Source organism: Glossina fuscipes, unplaced genomic scaffold, assembly GCF_014805625.2.
Source record: "Glossina fuscipes isolate IAEA_lab_2018 unplaced genomic scaffold, Yale_Gfus_2 112, whole genome shotgun sequence".
NCBI lineage: Eukaryota > Metazoa > Arthropoda > Insecta > Diptera > Glossinidae > Glossina > Glossina fuscipes.
In genome coordinates this window covers 2,083,322-2,109,882 of record NW_023998455.1, presented here as the reverse complement: position 1 = coordinate 2,109,882, position 26,561 = coordinate 2,083,322, and the positions used below count along the sequence as shown (strand labels likewise).

Here is a 26,561-nt window from a genome sequence, read left to right as displayed (position 1 = left end):
CAGTTTGCTTTTTAATTCTTAATAATTTAGTACTTGGCACTTGGCAGCTCTAAAATGCAGCCAAATTTATCTTCTCTGTTGCAATTAACGGATACTTTAAGAGGCTTACTTGGCACCATCGTAGTATTGGCATTTTATTACAAAATTTTATTTGCTCAGAGAGGAACTTCTGATTATCGTATCTGAAAAAGTGAAAAAGAAATAGAGAGCGAAACATTTTGCTTTTAAATCTAAACATTTTCTAGATTTTTTTCAGTTGCTTTTTTCTCTTTAGTTAGAAATTTTGAATATTAAAGGTGTGTGTAAAATTAAAAAATAATCGCGCCTATTATATTTTACTATTACTATTACTACTATATTTTGCCTTTGCGTTGTTCCGAAATTGTTCACAAATGAAACGTAGTTGCAGAAAATTATTTATAACAAACTAAAAATCGGAAAAAATCATTGCAATCGATAACGCGAATAATAAAAAATTAAAAATTCAAGTGTTTTTTTATGCTAAGTGTGTGAAAATAAGTATAAAGTAAGAAAAACCTGTTAACAAGTTTTATAAAAAAAACAAAAATAATTTTCTCCGAAATATTTTGCGACGAAACAACAACGTAATTAAGAGATTTAACAGACGCCTCATACGGTATATAGGTAAATACTTTGTAGTTATTCAACTTCTCAGGAAAAAAAATCTGCATATAAAGAAATTGTGGAAAAAAGAAAAGTAAAAAGGAATTAACTAATAAAAAAGGAAGTCGTTTATTTTTTCCTCATATCTTAAGTTGACAAATACGGCAGCTGGGCCTGCTGTTTTTCTCCCTTTTTCTGTCATTAATTACGTGTTAGGGTTGCCAAAACTTGTTTAAAAGACAAAAATATCTAAATAATTTAGCATGAAATGAAATGATTTATTTGAATATTTCACTCTTTGTTTTATTAGTTATGGAAACGTCTGCCAAAAAAAGGAAAGAATCTTGCTGTTGCTTCCCTACTACTGATAAATATTTCACGTACTTTGAAATTTCATGATTGAAAGTAATAAACAGTTTTTACGCACTTCTAATGGGAAGCATATTAGTTTGCCATTTACTTTGTAACGATCATATCAAAGGCCTTGGAAGTATAGCTTTGCTTAACGTAAAATCCGGAGTTCATGCAACTTCTCAAAATCTTAAAAATGATTTCTTAAAGTATATTAGGTTTATATATAAAATTCTTTTGTTTTTCCTGCAAGCAAATTAATCAGTTAAAAGTGAAAATTGAAACGAGTGCTTGCAATGCTGAACGTGTGCAGCATCTGGCCGACCGGGGTTAAAATGTTTATCGAGAAAGCTTAAACCGTGCGTTAATTTTTAACAAATTGTCATCTAAAGGCATTTTATTTGGTAAAGATTAAGTCAAGATTTATTACAAGCGTTTAGTAGGCCCATCTATTATTATTATTTTAACTTTTTGATATATATACATCTAAGTAGTAAGCATCTAAAATTCGTCTTAAGGTGAAACTCTCTTCATTACTTGTTTACGTTTTTATAAGTGATTGTCACGAGTAATTTGCTTGATGTGACAAATTACGATAAAAAGTAAAGGTTTTTTAATTTTTGTTTTCAATTGATCTTGAAGCAACCTTAAAAATGCATTGTGAATATATCTTGAGAATTGCTTGCATAGATACAAACTTTATAGAGTAATATCACTTGCATTAGGAAAATATTTTTGCCGCGTTAAATCAAATTTTAACGTTAAGAAACAAGTTTTAAGTAAAAGCAAAAACAAACAAAAAAAAGTCAAAAGTAAAGAGAAGCTATAGAGCGCGCAATTTTCAGTTAGTAATTTGTGTACACAAGCAAAGGTGGACAGTAAGCTTTTGTTTGATGCGATGCATGACACATGGCGTTCATGGAAAAATGCATGATGAACTGAGCAAAAATGAATGAGCATGTGTAACGCGATGTCGGGTGATTTTTATAATTGTGATACAACCGAAAATTGTTAATTCGAAATAACGTAAAGTATTCCAGAATTTAAAGGAAAAAGGTTTCTATTATAAAAGAATTTCATGTGATGATAGTTTACCCTATTAGTCTTGAAAGAAAAACTAAGGTAAAAAGAACATTAAACGTAAGAACATTTTCTGTCGACTTCTCAAAAAGCATTTTAGATCACCAGGACAGAACATCCAGATTCTTTTCATGTACATACGAAATCAATTGGATTTTGCACATCGACAATAGATCGATTGGATAATGTGTAGACAAAAGCCGACCTCAGTCTTTGTACATTTTATCGTTTTACAGCTCAACAATTTCATTTCAATATCGAACATGTTTATACGTGACATAGTAAATTGCCCGAAGTTGGTCCCTACATATATGTGATGTTTGGTGGTAAATGAATTAATATTCGTTCTCTGATCTGTCAAAGACTTATTTAATTTCTTTTCAATTACTTTCTTCTCATTCTTTTCGAATGAAGAGATTCCCATGAGTTTCGTTAACTATCTTTTTTTTAAATCTTTTGGATATGTCTTCTCCTACGTCAATTTTCTCTACGATTTCCTATCTTTTGTTTGTTAAAAAAGTGTAGGAGAATGATGCCGAACACTTGATCAGAGAATCCATTGAGGAGAACATTGTTGAATCACGTAATGTTGCATATATTCGCATGAGCTGTCGAGTCGGCAAAGGAAAGCGACTAACAAGGCGGGTTCAAATCTCAAGTGCGGCAGAGTTTTCGATAAGGGCGGCTATGTGATATAAAATTATTCAGCAGACTTTGCACAGGCTTTGTTTTTTTTTTTTACTACCTTATCTTATTCTACATAAAAAACATCTTACTTGTGCCATCGTAGTTGTTATTATTTTAAGGTACTGTAATCATCGACGTTTCGTTTTACGCTTTCCGTTCACATTAACTTATTCTACGTAGGTACAATCGTCTTACTTACGCCATCGTAGTCCTGATTACTTTAAAGTACTGCAGCCGATGACTTTGCCTTCAACAATTAATTTGTGTATATATACGAATGTAGGCACGCAAGTTGTACGTATGTGAATAAATGTATGAATTTTTTGACGAAATAAGCGATAGACAACATTACGTTATTAGATTACTAACATAGTGCGTAAAGATCTATCAGATGAAAAATTAAAGTGCGAAACACAATGCTTGCGTTATGCGTTGCCCATGGTTGAGAGTAATGCAAAATCAGTTGAACAAACAGCTTGCGTACGTTGCTAAAAGAAAATTATATGGCTAGCATTTGTTTACCGAAGCATTTATGACTACAAAATTTTGTTTGAATTATAGTTTTTGTAATTCGTTTAGTTCAGCTTAACTTTTAATTTTGCTCATTTTTATTGCTTTGCTTAACTTTTCATATTGTTTAGCTTTTAAGTTTTCCCTTTTTCTGGCTGTTTTTCACAGCATATAAAAAGCATGATTTTGTTTCGTTTCAAGCGATATGTTCACCTGCGTTTAAATGCACAGGTATAAATCTTAATTTAACATTTCGCGGGTCACGCCTTACGCATAACGCAGGCATTATTTTTGCACATAAGCCCTAATAGATTTGTTTTTATGAAAAAATGCTCGCTTACTTGAAGGAAACCCCACAAAGAAAACGCAAATTATTGCACATTGCTATCATCAAATTCGTGCAAGTAATACAATTGGTTCTGTAGCATCTATCTATCCTTTTCGGTGAACACAGCATTTTTGATAGCAAATCAATGCTGCGAACGTAACGTGAGGTCGGTTGCCGTATCATGTTGAAAAGGCACCTGATAGTATCTTTTGGAACACTCAGACTCTATTACCCATTAAAATCCGTTCAATTGTATCGATTGTACTTGATAGGAGTCGCCAGCAGTGGATTCATTTAATTCAACATTAAATTCAAGTGTTTTAAAATATGCCGTCTGTCCGTTGTGTTGTGTTATAAACATTTTTTGGCAGCAAAAATCAATCTGTCGACTTCAAATTTGCAGAAACATTCTAAGTCAAATCGGTCGAAGGCTACGCCTACAGTACTATGTACAATTGAGAATACATCTGTGTTTCGAAAGGAAGAGAAAATTGGAATTTATTTTGATCATTACTCATAAAGTGCAGTAGGCAAACGCATAAAAATTGGAAGTCATATGGCCGATGCTGTAGCACGTATGCGAAAAAGGCAAAAATTCAATATTTATATTGTATCACTATTTAATTTTTTTTCAATACCTTCATAATGCGCATAAACAAGCCTTAAAAACTCCATGAAGTATATACATTTTTTGACGATTTCAAATTTGGAGTGCACGTAAGAATGCCTGCGTGTTCGCCTATCCATCCATTCGTCTGTCCAGCTGTGCAGTATCTGAGGTAAACATATTCTTTCATTTGCAAAAATGAAGACATCGCCTACAAACTTGCAAAAAAAAGTAGAAGTGACGTAAACTTTTAGAAGGACAAGTCTACAACGCCCGTGCGCTTATGCGGCAAAATGTGTTATTTTGAAAGTCAGCCTCGTCCGTTCCATACTATAAAGCACGATAGTTTAGTTCCATTACTTTGCTTTGTCGTAGTTAGGATAACGGCGACGGGCATAAAAAATTCGTCCGAGTATAATTTGTTTACTTGATTTTAATTCTATTCGACTCAGCAATAATTACGCTTGCAGTATATCTGATGACTTCACGCTTGTACAAACAAATTTTTGTCTTCAATTTGTTTTTGTCACTGTTGTCAAGGGAAATCTGGGAAAATAATTATATTGGAGAGATCAGGCCTCTACTCGAAATTCGCAAAAAGTGGTGTAAGCAAATTTTGATATTGCACAGTTACATCTACCAATTGCTCTCAAATGATATAAGAATGTCATTAAAAATAAGTACTACTGCGTCCAAAAAATAAGACCAATGTTCAAATTAAATTGCGCGGCTTTATCGAATATCGGAAATATTAGTGTTCCAGTTATGCAAAAAGTATTGTCGTTGTGGTTGTCGTCGTTACAACTTCAAATTTCTTCCATGAGATTTTTCCTTATCCCAATTTCAGACAATTTCCATATAGCATGGGAACTTGGGGAAGAAACAAAAGCAATAAGAAAATCAAATGATGTAAAATTAGTTCAGTCCATGTAAGTAATCCTGTCGCAGGCAAAGGCGTTGTTTCCCATTGCAAAAATCTAGAGATGCTTCAGGTGAAAAAACAGTTGCATTCGATTTGTGAATGTTGTTTGCTATGACGAACGATGGTTGCTCTCTCACTAAATTTTTTTATCTTATACGAGTGCACTCCTCTAAGCACGTTGGCTTTATTTAACAAGTCGATAATATTATTTTTAATTCATTTTTCTTTTATCTTTTTGCAAAAATAATAAAAAATAAATAAACATTTTGAGATTAATGACTTCTAACAAACGTTTTAAGGTCATTTATTGCATCAGTGTGCACTTAATGAAACGACGTTTTCTAATTTCAAGTATTATATATTAAAATAAATCGCAAACATATATACTATGTGTGCAAGTGAATTCTATCCGTTAAAATTGGGTAAAACATATACAACGCGTTCAATTTTTCCATCACATTTGTTACAAGTAACTTGAACATTCGGGTTTGTACATTATAAGGATCTGCTCTTTACAAAACTGTCGTCGTTCAGTGTACTTTAAAGCGTGAAGAGGGGGATGTTAACTCGCAGCACTTAAGCCGTGACACGAACACGAATATTTGGCTTTGCAAAGAGTTGTGAATGGTTTTCCAAGAGTGTGAGCGTGTGTGGGAAAGCCCTTTTTTTAAGGAGGAGGAAGGTTTTTAAAGCCTAAGTCGGTATAGGACTTGCACTCACTAAAACCCGCCCACGCGTCTAATAGCACCGCTAAGTGTTGCATCGGGAGAACCGTATGAACCTTAGCTGAATTCGTCTGCCTGAAGTCATTGGCCTTGGTCTACAGCGGGCTCTCTTCCGCTCTTCTCAGCTCGATCTTTATGGCTGCAACGGTCTCTTTAACACTGCCATACGTCGAGCGATCGTGTCATATGCGCGTTAACATTGATTCGTCTTTCAATAATACTTTCAATCCTGCTTTTCTCACTAATATTGTGTATATTGTAACTCCACACCCACTTTCGCGTTCTTTGACTGGAGGTATCATGAAAACATGAAACATTAAGCATAGTTCCGAAAAGATTCTGCGATTCAGTTTCTATCTTCTCAAGCGGGTCAAAACATTGAGATTAGGAAGTGGCCAGAAGTCATATGGGGCTGAATGAGGTGAATACGGCGGTTGCGGAACGTTATGGGTTGAGTTTTTAACGAAATGATCTCGCAGAACTCATGCGTTTTTGATGCCAACCGATATTTGACGCGTTTTCGGACCAAATTATCTCTTAAAGTGTTGTAGACTGATCGATCCGACGTACCAATAACACCACCGAGATCCCCAATTGTGAGTCGACGGTTTTGAAATCATCGAATCTTTGATTTATTTGACGTGACTTTCATAGCTAGAAATTGAAGATCTTCCGGGACTGCTCAACTCGTTCTCGGCCTTCTTTCAAATTTTTATTAGACTTGTAAACATATCTTTTCGGTGAAGTCAAAGTCTCTCGACAACATCCCAGATATTTCGCATACCAAAATATAATACACTCCCGTGTTCAATAACATCAAACATGGTAGGAACCGGGAAAAATACTCTTTGCGTCGCATAAAGCCAAGCGCAACCAAAACACTAATGACACTGTGCTACCAATTTAGACCAAAAAAAAATATTTCATATATCCGATATACCCGCGCAATTTGACTTGGATGTTGATCTTACTCTTTAGATATGGTATTACGTAATAAGAAACCCAAATTTCATAAATTTATTATATCTGTCTGTTAAGAAAACCAAATTGCGTCGAATTTAATTGAATATCAGGATTTTTATTGACAATGTTGTTTTTTTCATGACATATTTATAATTGAAATCATTTAACTTTGTTCATAAATAAACTGTTTTTGTTGATAATTGAAAAATTCCGCACATTTTTCTACGCTTTACATGAACATTGCAGCAAATGACTGGATATAAATACGCACTAAGTTAGTTGGAAAGCAGACAAAAACAAAAACAAGAAGACGGTCACTACTGGCTTTATAAAGCGGGTTAAAAGGGCCGTAAATATATTTTATGCTAGACCTTTAGGACATCACTGAGCTGAGCAACCATTAACAAACTAGAGAATACCTTCACAACATGCGGTGATAAAATAAAACGTCCGGAGTGTATAATCCTATCGGTCGATTCGAAAATGTGGAAGCTGTTCGGGCGGCAAAGTCTATTGTTCCTCCATCTCTAATTATAGACGATATCATGGAAGAGGTCGACATACAAAGATACCTTGAAAGTAAATTCGCAATGCTACCATTAGCACTTCTCTTCTCTTAGTCCTCTCCTAGTACCCAACATTATGTCTAACAAATATTGATGCGCAATCTGCAATTGTAGACAAATCCTTTCAATAAAGCCTATTCTTTGTGATGGCCTACACTTTTCCTTTAGTAGAAGAATGAGATTCGAAACAAGGACATCCTGAAAGCAGTTACAGGGCGCAGTATCTTAGTTCAAGAGACTACTTTATTGAAACCACTAGGCTCAATATCGAATAGTCCCCTCGAAAATATAGCTGGTACATTACGCTGGTAGTGTCCAATTTGCTTCTTTTTTTTTTAGAATTTTTTTCATTAGCGTAATTATAGTCTGCACCACTTGCGGTAAAGGCGGATATTGATTTGTGAGGGTGTATTTACCATCTAGAAAGACTCGAGGTAGATCGAACTTTTATTACATTCAGATTCAGAAAATGATTCTAAGCTTTTATGTCCGTCCTTCTATCGGCTGTCAATCATTTTTTGAATCGATGCATACTTGTTTGTCAGTACGTCTGTTTTGTTTTCATCAACCCTTGAAGGAATTGCGTCAAAAAAAAGTTTATGACATTTCGACCATTAGTTAAAGCTTACAGTTGCTTTACTGACGCTGCTTTCGTGGAATAAAGCGGATGTATCTGAGAGTAATGGTCCGCCTTTATTGATGTCCAGTTTTCAGGAAGGCTATGGGGGCTATGGACGTTTCTGATTAGGCAAACACTTAACATAATAATAGTATAAGTTTGACAAATTGCGTTTTCTATCATTCCTAAAACAAATGATTAGAGATTATTATAGGGTTCAACACCACCCAGAGTGAGTTTATTTATCCATACACAATAAACATATCTGGTTTCTCCAGCGTAGTTTGGGCCCCCGCTAAATTAATCCGTGTGGTTATGTCATCGAGGTAGTGTACCCATGTTAAACCACTAAAGATATCTCTCTGTACAGGTACACCCAGGGAAAGTTTTCTACTGAGATAAAAATGATTTGCCCGCCAATTAAACCCTTTAACAAGATTACAGGGCTTATGCAGGGTTCCCATCCACTCGTTCTGGAGTTACCTCGCGCCTCGCCTTTCTTTAACCATGCTGATCATATTTGCAATAACGTTTAAGCAGTAGTCTTTCCCACCGTATCTGATGTCTTCATTTTCAAGACGAACGTTGACAAACACTACTCCCTTACCTGCATGCCGCACAGCGCCTTACCGCGTCTAACTATTCTTCAACCATACTTCGCAAGAATCTATCAGCACTAGTTTTTCCCACCGTATCTGATGTCTTCATTTTCAAGCCGAACGTTCATAAACAATACCCCCTCTCTCCATCCGTCTCTTCCGAAGATATCCCCTGAGTGACTAATCATTAAAAAAAAGAAGTAGTAGACATTGAAAGTTCGACCCAACCCGCGAGTATAACTTACTTCTTAGCCATATCCGCTCTATGTACTTACAGCCATGTGTTGTCTGGTGTATAGCATTTTTTCAATTTCTGCCCATTTTGACCAACTTCCGTTTTAGGTAGAAAGTATGTATAATTGTTGCCATTAATAGGAACATATGCTTTGTTGAAAAATACCCATAAACACCCCTTAAAGTAACGCCTGCTATTATTTTGTCGCCAAATTCTTTTTCTTGTTTTTTTTTTTTTTTTTTTTTTTTTTTTTGCGTAACACTATTCATTGAAATTTCTACGTCATGCAAATTTTAATTTTCCTCAATTAATTTTTCCAAATTCATTGTAAAAGCAAAATTATTAGTGTAAGTAGTTTATGCAGATATTATTATTATTATTATTAGAATTAATCAAAAGCGCCGTTTTATTTCTTCTTATCAATGAATTCTTTATTTTTTTACATGTTTTATTTATTGTTTTTAATTATCACCAACACACTCGTGCGGGGATTAAAAAATACAAAGTAAAACATTCTACCATTCAGTTCTTGGTACAAAAAAATGTTGTGTAGTCGGACAGGCATTTTTTTTTTTTTTGTTTTTTTCCTAGCTTTTTTTTCTCATATGCACGTCTGTGTACGCGTATATAAGTTACGTCATTCAAACAGTAGATGCATACTGAATTTATTGTAACGTTTGTAACAAAAGCAAAGATTTAGAAAAAAGCCAATGTCAAGCATACATATTATCACAAAAGGAATTGGGAAAAGGGAGGGTAGAGCCAGAGCTTAATATTGCGTTTAATATATTGGCTCTTTATTCGGTATTCATTTTTGCCCCCAATAGATCGTTACTCTCGATGTCAATAGCTTGCGATCAAGGAGGGCTGTTGTTTTGTGTGTCGTAGCTTGGCTTTATTATACCCGACATCACTTCTACGGTCATATGTAGCACACAGAAGGGCTTAAGAGAGACCCATAGACGTAAGCTTATCTATCCGTCCCTCTGTCCGTATCCGATGTATGCGCAGGTACTTTTTGTGTTCGCAATTTTTGAGATGTTTTAATGAAATTTGGAATATTCACGTGTTTTGGTCCAAAGACTAACGCTATTGATCGCTTCTCACATAATGGCTTATTTTGACATGTCATAAATATTCATAAAAATAAAAAAAAACAGTGTAATTTTGAGTATTTTGCAACAAAAATCGCTTAGTAATCGTATTTGGTATGAAAACTTTGAACCGGATGAAGCAATTTTTTGATTCCCTTGTAACACAACCGGTCCTAGGAAAATTGATTGTTTGTATGGTGGTAAAGAGATTTAATTTTCAACATTTTATGGGAAAAATTGTTTGACTAAAAAATCAACCTTGTCGAATTCAGCTCACGTAGGTATATTTTTTTGGATATAACTATTCTCACGAAATTTGAACCCTTACATGCCAAAAGGTTTAATTGTTAATATTTTACGATGAAAATTTGTTCATAACAGCAATTTAATATTGGGGTCTATTTCCTGGACCTCACTTCAGATGAAATTTCTTATAAGTGGTATATTCCTTAGACAAAAGTCTAAAAAGGTCGATACAAGTGAACTACAACTTCTCTTTCGTTTTTATGCGTGTCATCGAAGGATGGAGTCATTTATCATAATGTTTGCAACATCTTTATAAAATGCATATATATATATATATTCATGATCAATGTCAAATTTTGCAACGCTACGTCCATGTCTATCCGTCTGTGTGAATTTGCGTTTTTGTCTGATCTTAAAAATTATCGACATCGATTTCATATTTGGCGAAAATAGTGAAGGATCTTGAAAATCCCAACGGGGTCCAATCGGTCAGCATAACTGAGAGCACCTTTTTTCCTCTAAGGAAAGCTTTGTTATTAAAAATTATAAATGACAGATGGCTAAAATTTTTTACAGGACTCTACTGTTCATATTCAAAAATTGAAGAAAATCGTCCGCGCCCACACAAGTTTATACGTGATCGAACTTTCATTACACAGTCATAAGGTAAAAAAGGCAAACTTTTCAAGATTCCTCACATGAAAATACATTATCTAGCTAAAAATGAAAAAAAAAAAAATTCGGCCACACCCTCTCAAGGATATAAATGATCAAATATTCACCTTTTTTTTATTTCGGTTTAAGTAAAATTTGTCAGTAAAACACTTAAAACTTCTAAAACAATTTAAACATATAACTTTGCCGAGTTCTTCAGTGCTATACTCGTATGGTCGTCAAACACAGAGTTTGTGTAATATACAAATAGGTTGTAATGGAACTACTTGACAAAATGATAAAAATATTTTCTAATATATATAAAAGTTTACGAGGAAAACTAACAAGGACGGATAGACGTATCATGACTTATATAATCGTCATGCGCGGCTAATTGGTTAATACCGACCTAAACTGCTAATAACTGCTAATAAGAAATGTCAATTTTCTCCTACTTTATCACGTTCTGTTATAATGAAATTGCTATTGGTATGGCGTGCATACAAGATTCGGTCACAACCGAATGTAATTTGTATTACGTGTTGTTTTTGGTTTTCTGTTGATGTTACAGTATTTTGTTGTGATCGTAATACATTTCGGTACTCTTAACTAACAAAGGGCGTTACACAGTTTCAATGGTAAAATGCGTTTTTAGTAGAAACTCTTCGCGCGCTTATCATTAGACGTTTGAGTGAACATAAATATATTGAATTTTCAGCAAACATAGAGCACAGTTTAGTTAACGCTTAGTGAACTCGAAACAAGTTTTTTTTCTTTGTGATTATATTTTAACGTATTAAGCAAATTGTGAAGAAAATTTAGGTCGAAGTGGTAATACTTTGGATAAAATTGCATTTATATTAACATTCAGTTACAAATATTGTATATTTTTGAAAAAAAAAAGTTGTTTTTTTTCTTAAACGATTTATATGTTGCTTCGTCTAAATAATGTCAATGATAACAATGTTGCGCTTTTTTTTTAATTCATATAAGGCACTATGCATATGACGCCTATCGTATAACATGTGTTACAACAAATTTAAGTGCTGAGTATAACGATTGCGTTACGCATTGTGCGTAGCGCAATAACTGTCAAAACAAAGTCAATTGTGTGTAGCTTGTGTTGCGTTGTGCGTTGTGCGTTGTGAACGTAAATATTTGGCAAACTTTTTAAATCACTGCTTGCGTGACTTTTGCAAGGCAAACAGTGATTTCAGTATTTTCGGAAAAACAAAACGTAATCATATGATGAATACATTTGCATTTACTAGAAAAGTTTTATTGTAACTATAAGTTATAACAAAGGAGGAAAGCTTAAATTATTTGAAATAAAATAATATTTAAATTTTCTTCTTCTTCATCTTCTTGTTCTTTTCGTTTTATTCAGCAAATCAACAAACGAAAATTCGCTGAGTTGCATAGAAAAAAAAAAAAGGATTAAATAGGGTATACTAAGCTAGTTCAGGCGTATGTAATACGTAGAAAAGCTGAATATATAGACCCACTTTTCATTATGCCATAATAGTAATTTCATACATAAATAAGGATTGCCGTAGACAATGTGGTGTAGGGTATTGAATGGCCGGTTTTGCCCGGCTCTTACTTTGTTTTTTTTTTTCTTTGCTTTAAAAGATTACTTTTAAAGAAATTTTTCACTTTATTAATTTTGCATTTCTTCATTAAAGGCTAATCAAATGTTTTTTTTTTTCAACGCACGCAAGCTATGTGTTCAACTGATTAGGTGTTAGGCGATATTCGCTGCTTACAACACTGTTCAGCACGGAAAATTTTATTTATTTTATTTGTTTTTTTTTTTGTATACATTGCATACGTTATCAAATTTAAAGGGAAAAAATAATAAGAATAATATAAGTAAATATAAAAAAAAAATATTAAATTCAAAGGAAATAAACAAATGAAATTTTTCTCATACATACTAATTAATCCAAAGTGAGATAATAATAATAATAAGTTTAAAAAAAAAGACTTTTATTATTTTTTTTTCCAATGTTTTCAAGTTGAGCTGAAAACATTTCAAAATCAATTTTTAAAAGCAGGTGTTTTCAAGAAAAGAAAAAACATCTGCTAAGTAGAGCAGGTGATAATATGCTATAAATTGTGTGGTAGAACCGGTATTATTCAAACACTTTTTTGCATTATTGCCTAAAAATGTTATTATATGTGCATGTGCAAGGTTATATTGTGATAGTATTTTACAACAGAAAAGTACAAAAGTTTAAACTCATGTAAAGGGGATTTTTTCACACCCTACACTATTTGCGGTAAAAGGGTATATTAGGATTGTGCAGCCAGAACGGCTTAAAATGGCGCAAAATTTTACTAGAACAATCTAAGCTTGTCTATCTGTCTGTCCTTGTATTTTTGGCTTTAACTTACGGGTCGCAATTCTTGGGATATATTGATCAAATTTGGTACATTGACGTACTCTGATTCATCGTTGAACGCTATTGAAAATAGTTCGCATCAGCCCCATTTTTCGACTACTTCCCATATAACGTCTCATTTTGAAAAACCGTTTTATTGAAAAAAAATTACGATTTTAAAATTTTTCATTCAAAATCATTTAGTAACAATGGTTCGCCTTGGTTCTAACTTGGTGTAAAACTTTGGATCGGAAAGAATAATTTGTTTAAGACCTTTGCATATAACCGTTCCTACGGAAACTAAATCTACATATGGTAAAAAAATTTTAATTTTCAAAACTTCTTGATGAAAATTCTTTCCTAATAAGAATTTCGAGCAAGAAGATCTATTTTTGGATGTCAATCCATATAAGGGTTCATGCCAAAAGGGTGTAATTTTTAATATGTTATGATAAAAGTCAATCCTTGGCAAGTTAATCATAGGGAATTTGATAATATAGATCTATTTTTTAAACCGCACCATATACAGGGGCTCTCAGGGAAGCAATTTCTTTTATGGCAACAAAGCCTTATGATTTTTTGATGGAAGCAATTGGGAAATAATAAAATCTTTGATGAGTACATTAAGTTAACAAAATTGAGGACAAGTGGACGTTTACGCATCCCGGTCCCGCCAATAAGCGTGGTTTCATGCGTGGTATGCCTTTGCATGAAAATAATGTATAATTTTTGTTGAAAACTGTGAAAAATTGTGCTAAGCGAAGTGATGTAGGATATCTAATGGATAACCATGTCCGACTATAATGTTCGTACTTGTTTACTTCCGTTTTTTTTTTGTTTTTATTATATTTTGATGTAAATTTCTGAATATGTCTGCGAATGTTTTCTATATACCATAACCGGACGTTTAACGATAATATCCAAGTTCTCTTTCTACTATTTGCATAACGAATGAATTTGTTTCTATTAAGAAAAGCTGAACAACGCGCTTGTCATTATAAGTATACCGGCATAATAATCTTTCTTACATCCTCCGTTGAAGGGTGAATTAAGAGGATTGTAATAGGGCGATCTTCTGAAAGAAGTTTCAGAGACCGCATAAAGTATATATGCATTCATTTTTGTTTAGTATTAAATTCAGGACCGATTTAAGTATGTTCGTTTGTCCATCTGTCCATCTGTATTGTTGTGGTAAGCATTTGCTTGGTTGAAGCAAAAGTTAAGATAAACGTTGGAAATTATTGCAGGCAAATTCGCATCGAAGAACGACAAAACCGTTTAAAGGACTCAAAGGACCCTAACGCAAGATAACTTTTGCTTTCAAAAATTGAAAAGAAAGAAGGCCTTTTTCGACAACGGGTGGAGCCATGAAAATTGGCATTTATTTTCTATGGGTGGGCCTGCAGCACTTGTGCAAAAAATCGGCCACGCCTATCCAATATTATCGAATATTAAAATTTCTTTCTTTCATCTAAACGTTTGCAACGCTGAGGGAAAAGCTTTAGCAGACCATAAAAGTTCTACATATTATTGATCAGTATTAAGGGTGCATAAGGAAGTTGGTCCCTTTTTTTACTTATTTTTATTTTAAAATTTTTACCTACCTGGCATGTGTTTGTGTAAATATAGTGAATAATACTAAATAAAAATAAATACGAAAAATGCGTAAACATTTGAATATATTTTATAATACATTTCCTTTTCAGCGATCAAAGCGCTTCAGAGATAAATGTGTTTACACCCATATGATTGAATTGCAAGTAAATGCATACTTCAATGTCAATTACATGCAAAAATCAGTAAGAAATGTATATATTGCCCTAGTCGAATTGTTTTAAGGAAAGGATAAAAAAAAAAGGTGTTTTCGGTAAATGCTTTTCATTTTAGTAGAAATATTGCAGAATCATATCATAGAATACGCCCAATCACTCAGGAGATGTTTCCTAGTCGTGTTACACGCTGACGGTCAGCAAGAAGTAATGAAAGAGATAGCCAGATGCCTAAGCGGCAGGGATTATCCCCCCCTTCGCCTATTGAGCTACACACAAAGTAAAAACTACCGCACTTGAGATTCGAACCCACGAACGCTGACTGTCGTGGCAATCGGGATTCTTACCTACTCGACTAATTACATTACATGGATTATTTATAAGTTGCAAGTAAAGATTTGTGCGATTTGATCCGTTTTCAATATCAACGTGCATGCAAGAATTTCCTTTGGTTTTGCTTACTGCGAAGTCGATTTGAATATTTTTGCGAGTGGGTGAGCGTCTTACACAACCGGACAGACAGAAATACCTGAATAAATTCAGAATTTGAAATTGGTTAAGGATATGCATTTTTGACAGGGGTTTTGAAATTTTTTTTCTAATTGTTGCAAGTGTTTGGAAAAATACATGTTATCCCGTCACCCTTTGCAAGTAGGTATCAAAAAAAAAAAAAGAAAGTTTACAATTGGCTGCGATCGAACCGTTTAAAATCGTCCATGTTTAACCTCACATTTTATAATATTGAAGGGACGTGGTTAGTTTTTTCAATGCATGGACATTTTTATCCTCTATCCTCTATCCTACTTTATGATTAACAAGCAACATACGCAGAAAACAGAAGTGTATCCAATTCCCCATTGCATTATATCCTTTGCTCTTTTTGGCTTTGCAATCTATGTCAAAATTTTTGCAACAGTAAGAAGAGAGTAGTTGGCACAGACGAACAGACAGACAGATTAAGATTTTATACATTTTGCAGTAGGACGTTTGGCAAAAATATATATATATGTGCCACTATCCTTCGAAAAGGGTATTAAAAAAAAAAGGAAGTAAGAAGATTGCATTTAACTGTAATCCTGTAAAATACCTGGAATTTTTTATCGTGGTCCAATTAGACTTAATGAGCAATAAGCAAAAAAAAACCCAGAAAACAAAGGTGTATTCAATTCCGATAGCATTGTAGGCAGGTCCTTTCCCCGATTTGGCTCATTTTACATATCATTAAATTTGCGGTCGATATTTAAATTATTAGAAAAGATAAAGCGATTACAACAGGCGGACAGACAGACAGACAGACAGACAGACAGATTAAGAGTATATACATTTTGCAGGGCCTCTGAGGTTTCTTTTTGCACGTTGCAAGCGTTTCGATAAAATGAGTGCATCCCACGGTCCTTCCAAACAGCTGTACAAACAAAGAAGACACGTTTTCGTTTACATGCAATTGCATGTAAATTTATTAAACACATATGTGTTCGTTTTGGCGAATGTGTCAACCGCTCTAAACAAAATTCACATACAATTGGTGTTTCAAATTACTTAACTGCACGTGTATATATATATATATATATATAGTTATGTCATGGTGTTATAAAACTTCAATTAAAAACCATTCAATTGTAAATGCAATTAAAAAAGAAAATATCGATGGGTAGAGTAACTCACCACTCATTAAACGAAAAAGTAAATAAAATACATATATATACATATATATACATATATATAAATAAATACATATATATAAAATGCATATATATATAAAATGCATATATATATAAAATGCATATATATAAAATGCATACATATATACATATACATATTATAAAAATAAAAAATATTTAATGGTTGGACAGATAGATACATCGATACACAGTGAAGAGTGAAAAGCATGTAATAATAGCGTAGGGAGTGAGTCATACTTATAATCTTCTTGTTTCATTCGTATAGTAGCAGTTTAATATAAGCGTAAAGCGATTAAAACGAATATTTGCTTAGGAAATGTAATGAAAACTCATCGCACAAATCATGTAATTAATCAAAAGAAGCAGAAGATAAAGGAAAAGAAAATTTTTGGTTTTTTTTTTTTTTTTTTTTTGATAATAATTATTTTTTGATAAATGTAATTATAATAATTTGTCAAATATACATACTATATGTGTATGTAATGCAAGTAAATGAAAAAATTGCTGGAAAAAAAAAATTTTTAATTCAATTTACTTGCAATAAAATGGAGAATATGCATGTATGCATAAGGAAAGATAATAATAATAATAATATTAGTAATAAGAAGAAGATAAAGAATAAGAAGAGGAAGAAAAGAAATCATTTGAAACAAAATTGCATTGAATTCCTCTGCATATACATATATATAAATTGAATGATTTCCATATACTCGACCGCGGTATAATAATTTTTAATACAAATTTTTTTATTGATCATGATCACGTTCGTTCGTTCGTTCGTTCGCTCGTTAGCTTCATTTACCCAATTACAACAGTAACAGTAAAAAATAGCAACAACGTCAAGAGTTCATAAAAGGCTAGCAATTAAGGCGTAAATTTCATTTAATATTTAACAATGTACGCGTAACGAACATGCACACACATATATATATATATATATATATATATCAAAGAGAGAACAAACAACAAAAGACTTTCTTTGTTCATTCCACAAACAACAATCAACAAAACCAAAGCTAATGATTCCTCCTCCTTTTTTTTTTTTTTCTCATCAACATAAAAGGCTAATAATTTGCAATTATTTAAGTGAATGATGACATAGTATACACAGTTTAACTGTTTTCTTTTGTTTTTTTCTTTTTTTTTTACTATTTTCGCTTTTGGCATAGAAAAAATTTTGCAAAAAAATTGTGCTTTTTTTTTTTTATTCAATACTTACCTTGCTTTTGAAATTCACAACTTTATTTTAAGTAGCGTCACAGCCTTTTGTTTTACTCTGCATCACTTGTCTATATTAAGTTTGTGCGGATGTATGCAACAATCAGAAGGACCCATCTTTTATTATACCCGTTTATTTGGAATCGCTTTTTGAATCGATTTAAATTTGTTTGTCCATATGTTCAATCTACTGGCGGCAATTTTTAAATTTTTTTTTGAAATTTGGTAGACTGGCGTGTCTTGATCTCAAGGTGAATGCTATTGTTTTGCTATGGTTTTGGACGAGTTCCCCGATAAAGGTTTATTTTGCAAATTAGTTGCGTGAATAAAACTGTACGGTGATGTAAGGTGTGTAATGGTAGGTCGTGGCTCACTATAACACTTTTTCCATATTTTATTTTGTGGTTTCGGTGGCTTCACTCTTTCGCCATCAAACGTCACATATGTATGTATATGTACATGTGATTCAGCTATTATCTACCGCAGACCCACATCGCAAATATATATATGACATGTTTTATGTCAGTTGGGAAAATCTTGGGCTGCGGTAGATGTTTCTCCCAGGAGACCATGGTAGCGAATGAGTTAATGAACTTGTTTCACATAACAAAATTAGTAATGAACAATTTGATTGTAATTGTTATATTTCGGAATACCAACAAATACATTTTTCCCTCTAATGAGCAATTGAGCGACGCAAAGGTCAGAATATGAATTTCAGCTCAAAAGTGATTAAATGTTTTATGGTGTGTATCTTCGTTACAAATTTCTACGCTTTACAAGCGTTGTTTGGCAAATCTAATATATTCACCCGTGTTGCGATTGAAAATTGGCAATGGTATCATCTCTAAACTTCGAACTTCTTTCAAATTACTCCGGCAAATGCCTTTAAACCTACTATAGGGCATAATTTGTTGACTACAACACAATTTGAAGGCAAGACAGATGTACGGATAAAATGGTTCCTAGGACGATATCAAATTTGCCTTAACATATCGATTCTATCTCATAATGATTTTCTCTATCTATTTATATACTATAAAGGATTTCTTCGATGTGTATTTCTCTTGTACTAATCAATAATCGTAACATGCTGTGAAGGCATAATAAACAACATTTATTCGGGCCATACCGAAATTTGCTTATAATGGCCGATATAAAAGGTCTCCACGGCTTTTGTTTTCCACTAGATAGTCTTGGTGCCCTGATTGTCTCGAACGAGTTTATAGGCTTAAAAGATGACATTTCGTCGTTTCGTTTCTAATACATTGCTCGTGTAAAAAGTGATATCGATTTGAAATTGAGTGAAATATTTGAAGAAAGACGCTATGTCAGGAAAAAGGGCTATGTGAAGGCACTAAACATCGACCGCACGACAGTTTGGAATGATTTGAAAAGAGCAGGCTGCAAAAGGAACCTCGAAAGATGACCAAAAAACCGTGCAGATCTTATATATATATAATGTATACATGTACGTGTATATATATATATAATGTGGTTAGTTGCTCTTGACATATTATTATCGTTATTAGCATAATTAATTTAGGTAGAGAAATAAATTTTCAGAATAAAGTTTTAAAGGACTAGCATCGAAGGCAGGTGTGGGCAACTTTTAATTTTCAAATGGGGTATCGAAACAAGATCTGGTAGTGAAAGCTTTATATGAAAGGGTGGTCGGAAAAGTGGCCCAGGGTACCAAGTGTTATAAAAATTTCTGAAAAATTTCTATCTGTAAGTTGAACACAAGAAAATAACACATGTGGACAGACGGACAGACAAACTTAAATTAATGCAGAATCACAACCGGTGTAATAAAAGATGGATCTATGACAAGTCCTTTTAGATGCCGCATACATCCGCACGAACTTAATAGATCCTTGTATCACAGCTTGTGTAGGGTGTAAAAAACAACAGTTCTAATAAAAGCGAAGAATATATGAACTTTATGGAGTTTTGCCTCATCCGACTTTGTCAACACAAACGCCACCAACACATGCTTAGGACGCAGTGTGAAAAGTGACAGTCAATAGATAATTAAAAAAAAAAAAGTCAAAATAATAATAAACTGTCATGTTATCTGTTAAATCAATCGAAAGTAATTGCGTTTGAAAAATGAGAAAATTCTTTTTATATATTTTACAATATGACTTGAAACGACCAAAGCGGAAACGACGCCTGCAGGGCCTGTAAAAAACATTTTTGGTTTTCATATTTGAAATGCTTAGCAGCGTTCGAAGGAACTGCTGAAAGACCGGTCTTGAAAGAATTGATCCACATTTCATCCTACGACGACGTCATTGGAACACTAAATGTTTTGAGTCATTTGCGAAAGGCAGGATACAAGGAAAAAGCCTGATATTTGGACATAATATCAGCTAATAATAGAGACACAAATGGATCATGAAATCGTTGCTGAAACGAAACGAAATCGAAACATTTCTAAAAAGATTGATAACGCGCGAGAGAAGGCGAGTAACATATGAGAATAATGAGAGAGAAAAATTAGCGATCCAAGAGGGATAAAAATACGTCAGGCTTGGTTTGGTTGTATTAGCAAGCGAATCGTGCGTGAATAGGTCGTTTGTCTGTCCATATAAATATCTGTTTAAGCTACAAGTCGCAAAATCTTTGAGATATTTGGGTGAAATTTGGTCCACTGACGTATTTGACTCAAAGGTGAGCTATTGAAAATAGTTTGGATCGGGACACTCCCCACATAAAGCTCTATTTAATAAGTCGCTAAAGTGATTAATTAATACTATTTCGACATTCTAAATTGTTGTGAAAACTTTGGACCAGCTGGGCCAATTTTTTGAACTCCCTCTCATATAACGAAAACTGAAGTTCGTATAACAAACATCATCATCCGTCTGTCCATTTTGTGCTTAACTTAGGGACTGCAATTTTTAAAATATTGCAATGAAATTTGATACACTGGTGGTGTTCTGACCCCAAGAACGCTACGGCAAATGGTTCGGATCAGATCACTTTTTCGACAACTTCCTATATAAAATCGTATTTCGAAATATCGTTATAGGAACTATAGTGTGGTCTTAGGTTCGTGGCACACTCCAGCGTTTTTACTTGTTTTCTTTATTTATCTACGCGACAGTAAGCCTTATCCTCAAAGTCGCCACATAATTGATAATGATTATTGCTTATCTACACATCTGAGAAGCGCACAATTTTTTCCTATGCATTTAAAAACAAGTGAATAAATGTAGTAATAAATATGACTAATTAAACTAATTGAGTTCACCTTAAGTCATTTCGTGTATAACTGCTAAACACTTTGTTGTCACAGAACTAATATAACGAAAACAGAGAGTATGTAAGCACAAGTTAGTTAGTTATGAGTAAAAGAAGAAAGAAAAATAACTTAAAATATTATAGAGAGGCAAGAACAACAATTAAACACCCTACGCCAACTGAGATAATGCAGTTAATTCAATTACTATCGTGATCGTACAAAAAAAATTATACATCGAAAGATGCCCAAGAAGTCAACTGATGTGATGTAAAGTGAAAGGTTTCACTAACTTTTAAACTTACAAACTGCTCTTTACCACTCTCTAAGAATTTATTATTCATGAAAATCTGTACATAGTGCGATCTAAAAAATCGACCTATGTAATCCGGATTACTTACGATTTGTTTCATGCTAAACTCCTACGATTGAATTAATGTTCACCATTAAATACAAGAATTTTTGCATAGACTGTGATCCACAAAATAGATCCATATGATCAAGATTTTTTATGAAATATTAAAAATTTGACATTTTTATCATACAAAGACTGGTTTTTCATGACAATCCCTGTAAGGGGGGAAAAAAATAGACTTACCTGATCCAAACTCGGTAAGGTTAGTTTTTATGTACTAATATGGATCAGTTTTCATCGTCATCAGAAAATAAAAAGTTACTTTTTAACATTTGAAGGTTCAATTTTCCTAGGAACAGTTATATAATAGATGGTTGAAAAAATGATCTCATCCGATTCAAATTTTTCGCATTAATATGAAATGCTATTACTCAGCGATTTTTGTCGAGAAATTTTAAAAATATTAACTGTTTTTTATATAACGATCTTACAACGTAAGGCGTTATATGGGGTCTTTTAGCAAAAGTATTTGTACAGGGTTCGTTATTAAGCCAATTAACGTCTGCTTACTAAATTTCGTCAAAATATTGAAAAAATTCTGACTTGGAATGCCGAGCAGGCATTAAGTGGATAGATCGACAGATAGACAGACAAGCTTAAATCGCATCAGAATATGATTCTATGAGTTGATTGGGTGGGTTGAACACAAGAACACAAGCTGAGACATCACATGAACATTTGGACGGACAGATAAGCTTAGATCAATTTATAAAATGATTCCGAGTCGATTGGGCTTGGGTTGGGTTAAGTCCAAGAGCACATGCGTAGGCATCAGACGGACAGCGGACGGGCAGACAGGCATAGATCGATTCACGAAATATTTCTGAATCGATAGAGTGGGTTGAACATATGAGCATAAGGGCGGACATTAGATGGACAGACGGACAGACAGACAAGCTTAGATCGATTCGCAAAATGGTTCTGAGTTGATCGGCATAACAAAGGTTGAAACTAACTTAAGTTCTTCTAGATGTTGTATGCATTCGCACAAATTTAATATATAAGATTTGGTGTAGGGTATAAAGAGAGTGAGCTAGAAAAAATATGTAATTAATGAAATGAAATTTTTTTTTTTTGTTTTTTTTTTTGTTTACATTGATTCATTAGAATTTTTTTTTGTTCGTGCCTCCGAGTTCATGATTGCATTTCTGGTTATTATTATGCAAGTGGGTGTAAACGACGTAGGTGTGTTCACATAAAGAAAGAGCAAAAACTTTGTACGTTTAATTGTTAAAAAGTTCGCATACAATTTACGGTTGATCGTTCCTTTTTTGTTTTTATTGTTTCGTCTCGTCTCGTTTCGTTTTGTTGTTTTATTGTTCAAAATCGGAATATTTAACACATAAAGTGTGTGTTTGTTGACGCATATTTTTATTTTTGTATGTGCAATCTTTTTTTTCTTTCTCTTCTTTTTGTTTTTTTTTTTTTTTTGCTTCACAATTATTTTTAAAACAACAAGAAAAACACTAACTTGTGTACGATATTTGATTGCAAGATGAAGTGAAGATTCATTTAGTCGATATATATACAATATGGTATATATATCGCGCATTGTACATATCAGATAGCAATTGTACTGAATTAAAAAACAAAATTTGGGATAATTTTGAAACATAATTCAAAATCATTTTTCTTATTTTATAATTTGTTTTTTTTTTTAATTTTAATTTTTTTTTTTTTTTATAAAACAAGTAAAAGCGTTATAGCTGATCTAGAACGATTATTAAATATGCTACACCGGATTGTGTAACACTTGTGTAATACTTACTTTTATCATAGAACGCAAATATTATACTTTGTTATACCCTACACCACCTGTGGTACAATGTATATTAAGTTGATGCGGACGTATGCAACAAGCAGAAGGTCTTAAAATAGATCCATATTTTATTATACCGATCGATTCACAATCGTAATCTGAATTGATTGAAGCCTGTCTGTCCCTCTGTCCGTCTAATGTTTGTGCAAGCTATATGCCTTACCGATAAATAAGCAGGAAATCTCAAAAAAGTGAAAAAATAAAATTGAATTGTTCCTAATTTTTTATGGGCATGGCCGATTGTTTCCACTTTAGGATCTAGAGAGTAAAGTGTCTCGCAAAGTAAATGTGGAAGGTTTCAGTCTGCTAAGTTTTATAATTTCCGAGTAACGAGCAAAAATCGAAATATTTCTCTTAAAAAAAAAAACGGAGTTGCATTCAGTTTACACTTCACTGCGCCGTTCTGCTCTGACCAATTTGGCCCATTTTCAATACCAACCTGCGTGCAGGAACTTCCAATATTTCTCCAAATTTGAAGCCGATATCTTAAATTTTGTCAACAGCAGAGTGAACAAAGACCACACAGACGGACCGACATGACTAAATCAATTCAGAATTTCATGCTGATCAAAAATATATATACTTTATAGGCTTTCTTTTGGGAAAAAAACAAAATGAGTATGCCCCCATCTTACGCGGGTCGGCATAATAATAATTATAATAATAGTGTTTTACTTTCTTCTTCTTTTTAGTTTTAATACAACACTGAAAAGAATTTTGTATAATTCTGTTATACTGACACGGGGGAAATCATGACCATGCCAACACGACCGGCACCGGCACCGCCTGCTTTGCGCGGACAGAATGCGGCTGCCAATGCCAATGTTAGCCTACAGCAATTACGTTTACTACAACAGCAACAACAAGAATTAAACCAACGACCGCAACAATATAATGTTACCGTACCAAAGTTAACTATTAAATTACCTCCGCCAACAAAAAGTTCAGCAGCGATAGAAACGTCAGTTAGCGCAAGTAATGACACAATTAATAGCAATTCTTTGGCAAGGAAATTTCCTCAAGCCCGTTACACACCAGCCACGAATTGGAGTGATTCACCGTTCGATTTGTTGACAGACGGAGAGACAATAAATTCGACAGTGCCGAATAAAGGTAAGAAGACAGCACCGCCGAGACCGCCGCCGCCTAAGATAAAGCCGAAGACAAGAGCACCCACACCGCCTGTACCGCAATCCACTAACATTCTCAGTAACATTTTCCAACGTAAAAAAGCGTCCAAAGCAATTACGGCCAATACAGCTTCTCGGATATACAATTCGGCGGCTTACGGTAGTACTGCGACCTTAGCACAAAAGCCACAACAGCAACAACAATCAATTACTTTGCACACCACCAGCAATTGGAATGCAGCTTGGAATACAATACCGAATTTATGCCCTGGCTCTTTAAACTCGACGCAGCAACAAGAACCTCAATTGATAAGCTTCGATTCGCCGCCCAGTTCACCAACATTTACCCAAAAGTCAAATAGCGATTGCTTGAGCGTAGACAGTTTTAGTTCAGATTCGAATTTCAGTTCGCCCAACAATGGTAGCGTTTCGCAGCCTGAAAGTGGTTTTGAGGATGATTTTGGTGCGGCTGGACGATCACGACCCACCACTACTAGCCCGTTAGATCCGTGGGAGACATTTGGCAGTACGGATGTAAATACACAGAATGATTACGGTAGTATTGGGACTGCCCATGTACGTAATCTCAATACGATAAACGCCCGAATACACAACAGCCAAGACAATCCATTGTGTAATGGAAAAAGTTTAGTGCCACCCACGCCGGCTCTTAATATGCCCACAATTATTAAGCCGAAATTATCTCAAAAACCGAAAGCTCCAAACCCACCACCAATTCAAAAATCTAATAACAGCACCCCCTCCACGCATGGTGATGATTTTACAAGTCCTCCCTCGCCACCAATGCCGAAATATGCACCACCGCCACCACCACCAACAGCAGCCATATCAAATCCAACGGTATCCCTATTAGACGTAATATCCGGGAAAGCTGATGCTCTTCTACTCGGTGCGAATAATGAAATAGGTGCGACTATTACTTCAAAGCAACCTTACGGTATAGCTTTATATGACTTTGATAGTAACGAGGAGGGAGACTTATGCTTTCGGGTAAGGAATCGATGTATTTTAATACTTGTTTAAGTTACTTACAGTTTTTTTTCTTTGTATTTTAGGAAAACGAGAAAATCTATTTACTTGAAGAAATCAGTGCCGATTGGTATCGAGGTCGTACACGAGCTGGCTGTGAAGGTATATTTCCGATTAATTACATTGAAATAAAGATACCGCTCACTGCAAAGGCCGAGTTATCTAAAAATCTTTCAACAGTATCTTCAAATAATAGTACACCTACTTACTCCGCCTATCCTAGTAATGTTAATCATTTACAAAACGTTAAATGTTTATATCATTTTCCGGCGGAGGTTGAAGGCGATTTGGAATTGAAGGTAAAAACTTGATCGATTTACGGAAAAAAAAAGTCATTGATTTTCATTTTATTGCATTAGGAAAACGATTTAGTTACTATATTATATAGAATTAATGAAGACTGGTTATTTGGCGAATCAAATGGCCGCAAGGGACAATTTCCGGCTAATTTTCTTGAATATGTACCAACAAATGTACCCACAATATAAAATAATGTTTAACTGATAATTTTCATTTAAAGGTAATTCTTACTTTCTCTGATGTTCAAAATCTAAATCTAATGTAACTAAAGCAAAAAACGAAATCTCTTTTAATCATAAGTATTTTCATGTAAGTGATATATATACTATATAAAATATATATTGATATGCCTATGATACGATAGAATCTCAATGTAAGCAAATTCTCTGTATATTTTGTTTCCATATACAGCTAACTCTTTTTTTACACGGCTGACGCTTTCTTTAGAAAAACGTGCAAAAAGATCATTTAAAGAAATATGAAATATGATAAATTTGGGGATATGCTCTATAACTTTTAAAAAATCGTGTCAAATGCAAAAACTCGAAAATTGAAATATTTTCCCAAAAGACCGTGCAAAAAAAGCACTAACGAAATTCGTATTATATATATTTATAAAAAAAAAACCATTCGTTTTTATTACAAAGAAAACAAAAATTAAAATTAATGTATAGTGAAAATTCCAAAAAGTTTAATCTGATAACAAGTGAGCACATGGACTAAGCTTTTGGGAATTT

At 33.7% G+C, this 26,561-nt stretch overlaps 1 protein-coding gene across 4 annotated transcripts; it reads left to right on the top strand.

Annotated features, from left to right (window-relative positions):
* Window positions 1-502: 502 nt before the first annotated feature.
* Window positions 503-26,365, top strand: LOC119639133 (abl interactor 1). 4 transcript variants are annotated; one of them, XM_038036357.1, is made up of 4 exons: window positions 503-645; window positions 24,037-25,485; window positions 25,551-25,823; window positions 25,884-26,365. In XM_038036357.1, exons 2-4 carry the CDS (start codon window positions 24,097-24,099, stop codon window positions 26,010-26,012), a joined length of 1,791 nt encoding a protein of 596 aa, XP_037892285.1. In that variant the 5' UTR covers window positions 503-645; window positions 24,037-24,096; the 3' UTR covers window positions 26,013-26,365. The 4 variants fall into 4 exon arrangements, with proteins under 4 accessions (XP_037892285.1, XP_037892286.1, XP_037892287.1 ...); XM_038036358.1 differs by lacking the exon at window positions 503-645 and adding an exon at window positions 1,832-2,097; XM_038036359.1 differs by lacking the exon at window positions 503-645 and adding an exon at window positions 11,548-11,641.
* The last annotated feature ends 196 nt before the right edge of the window (window positions 26,366-26,561 follow it).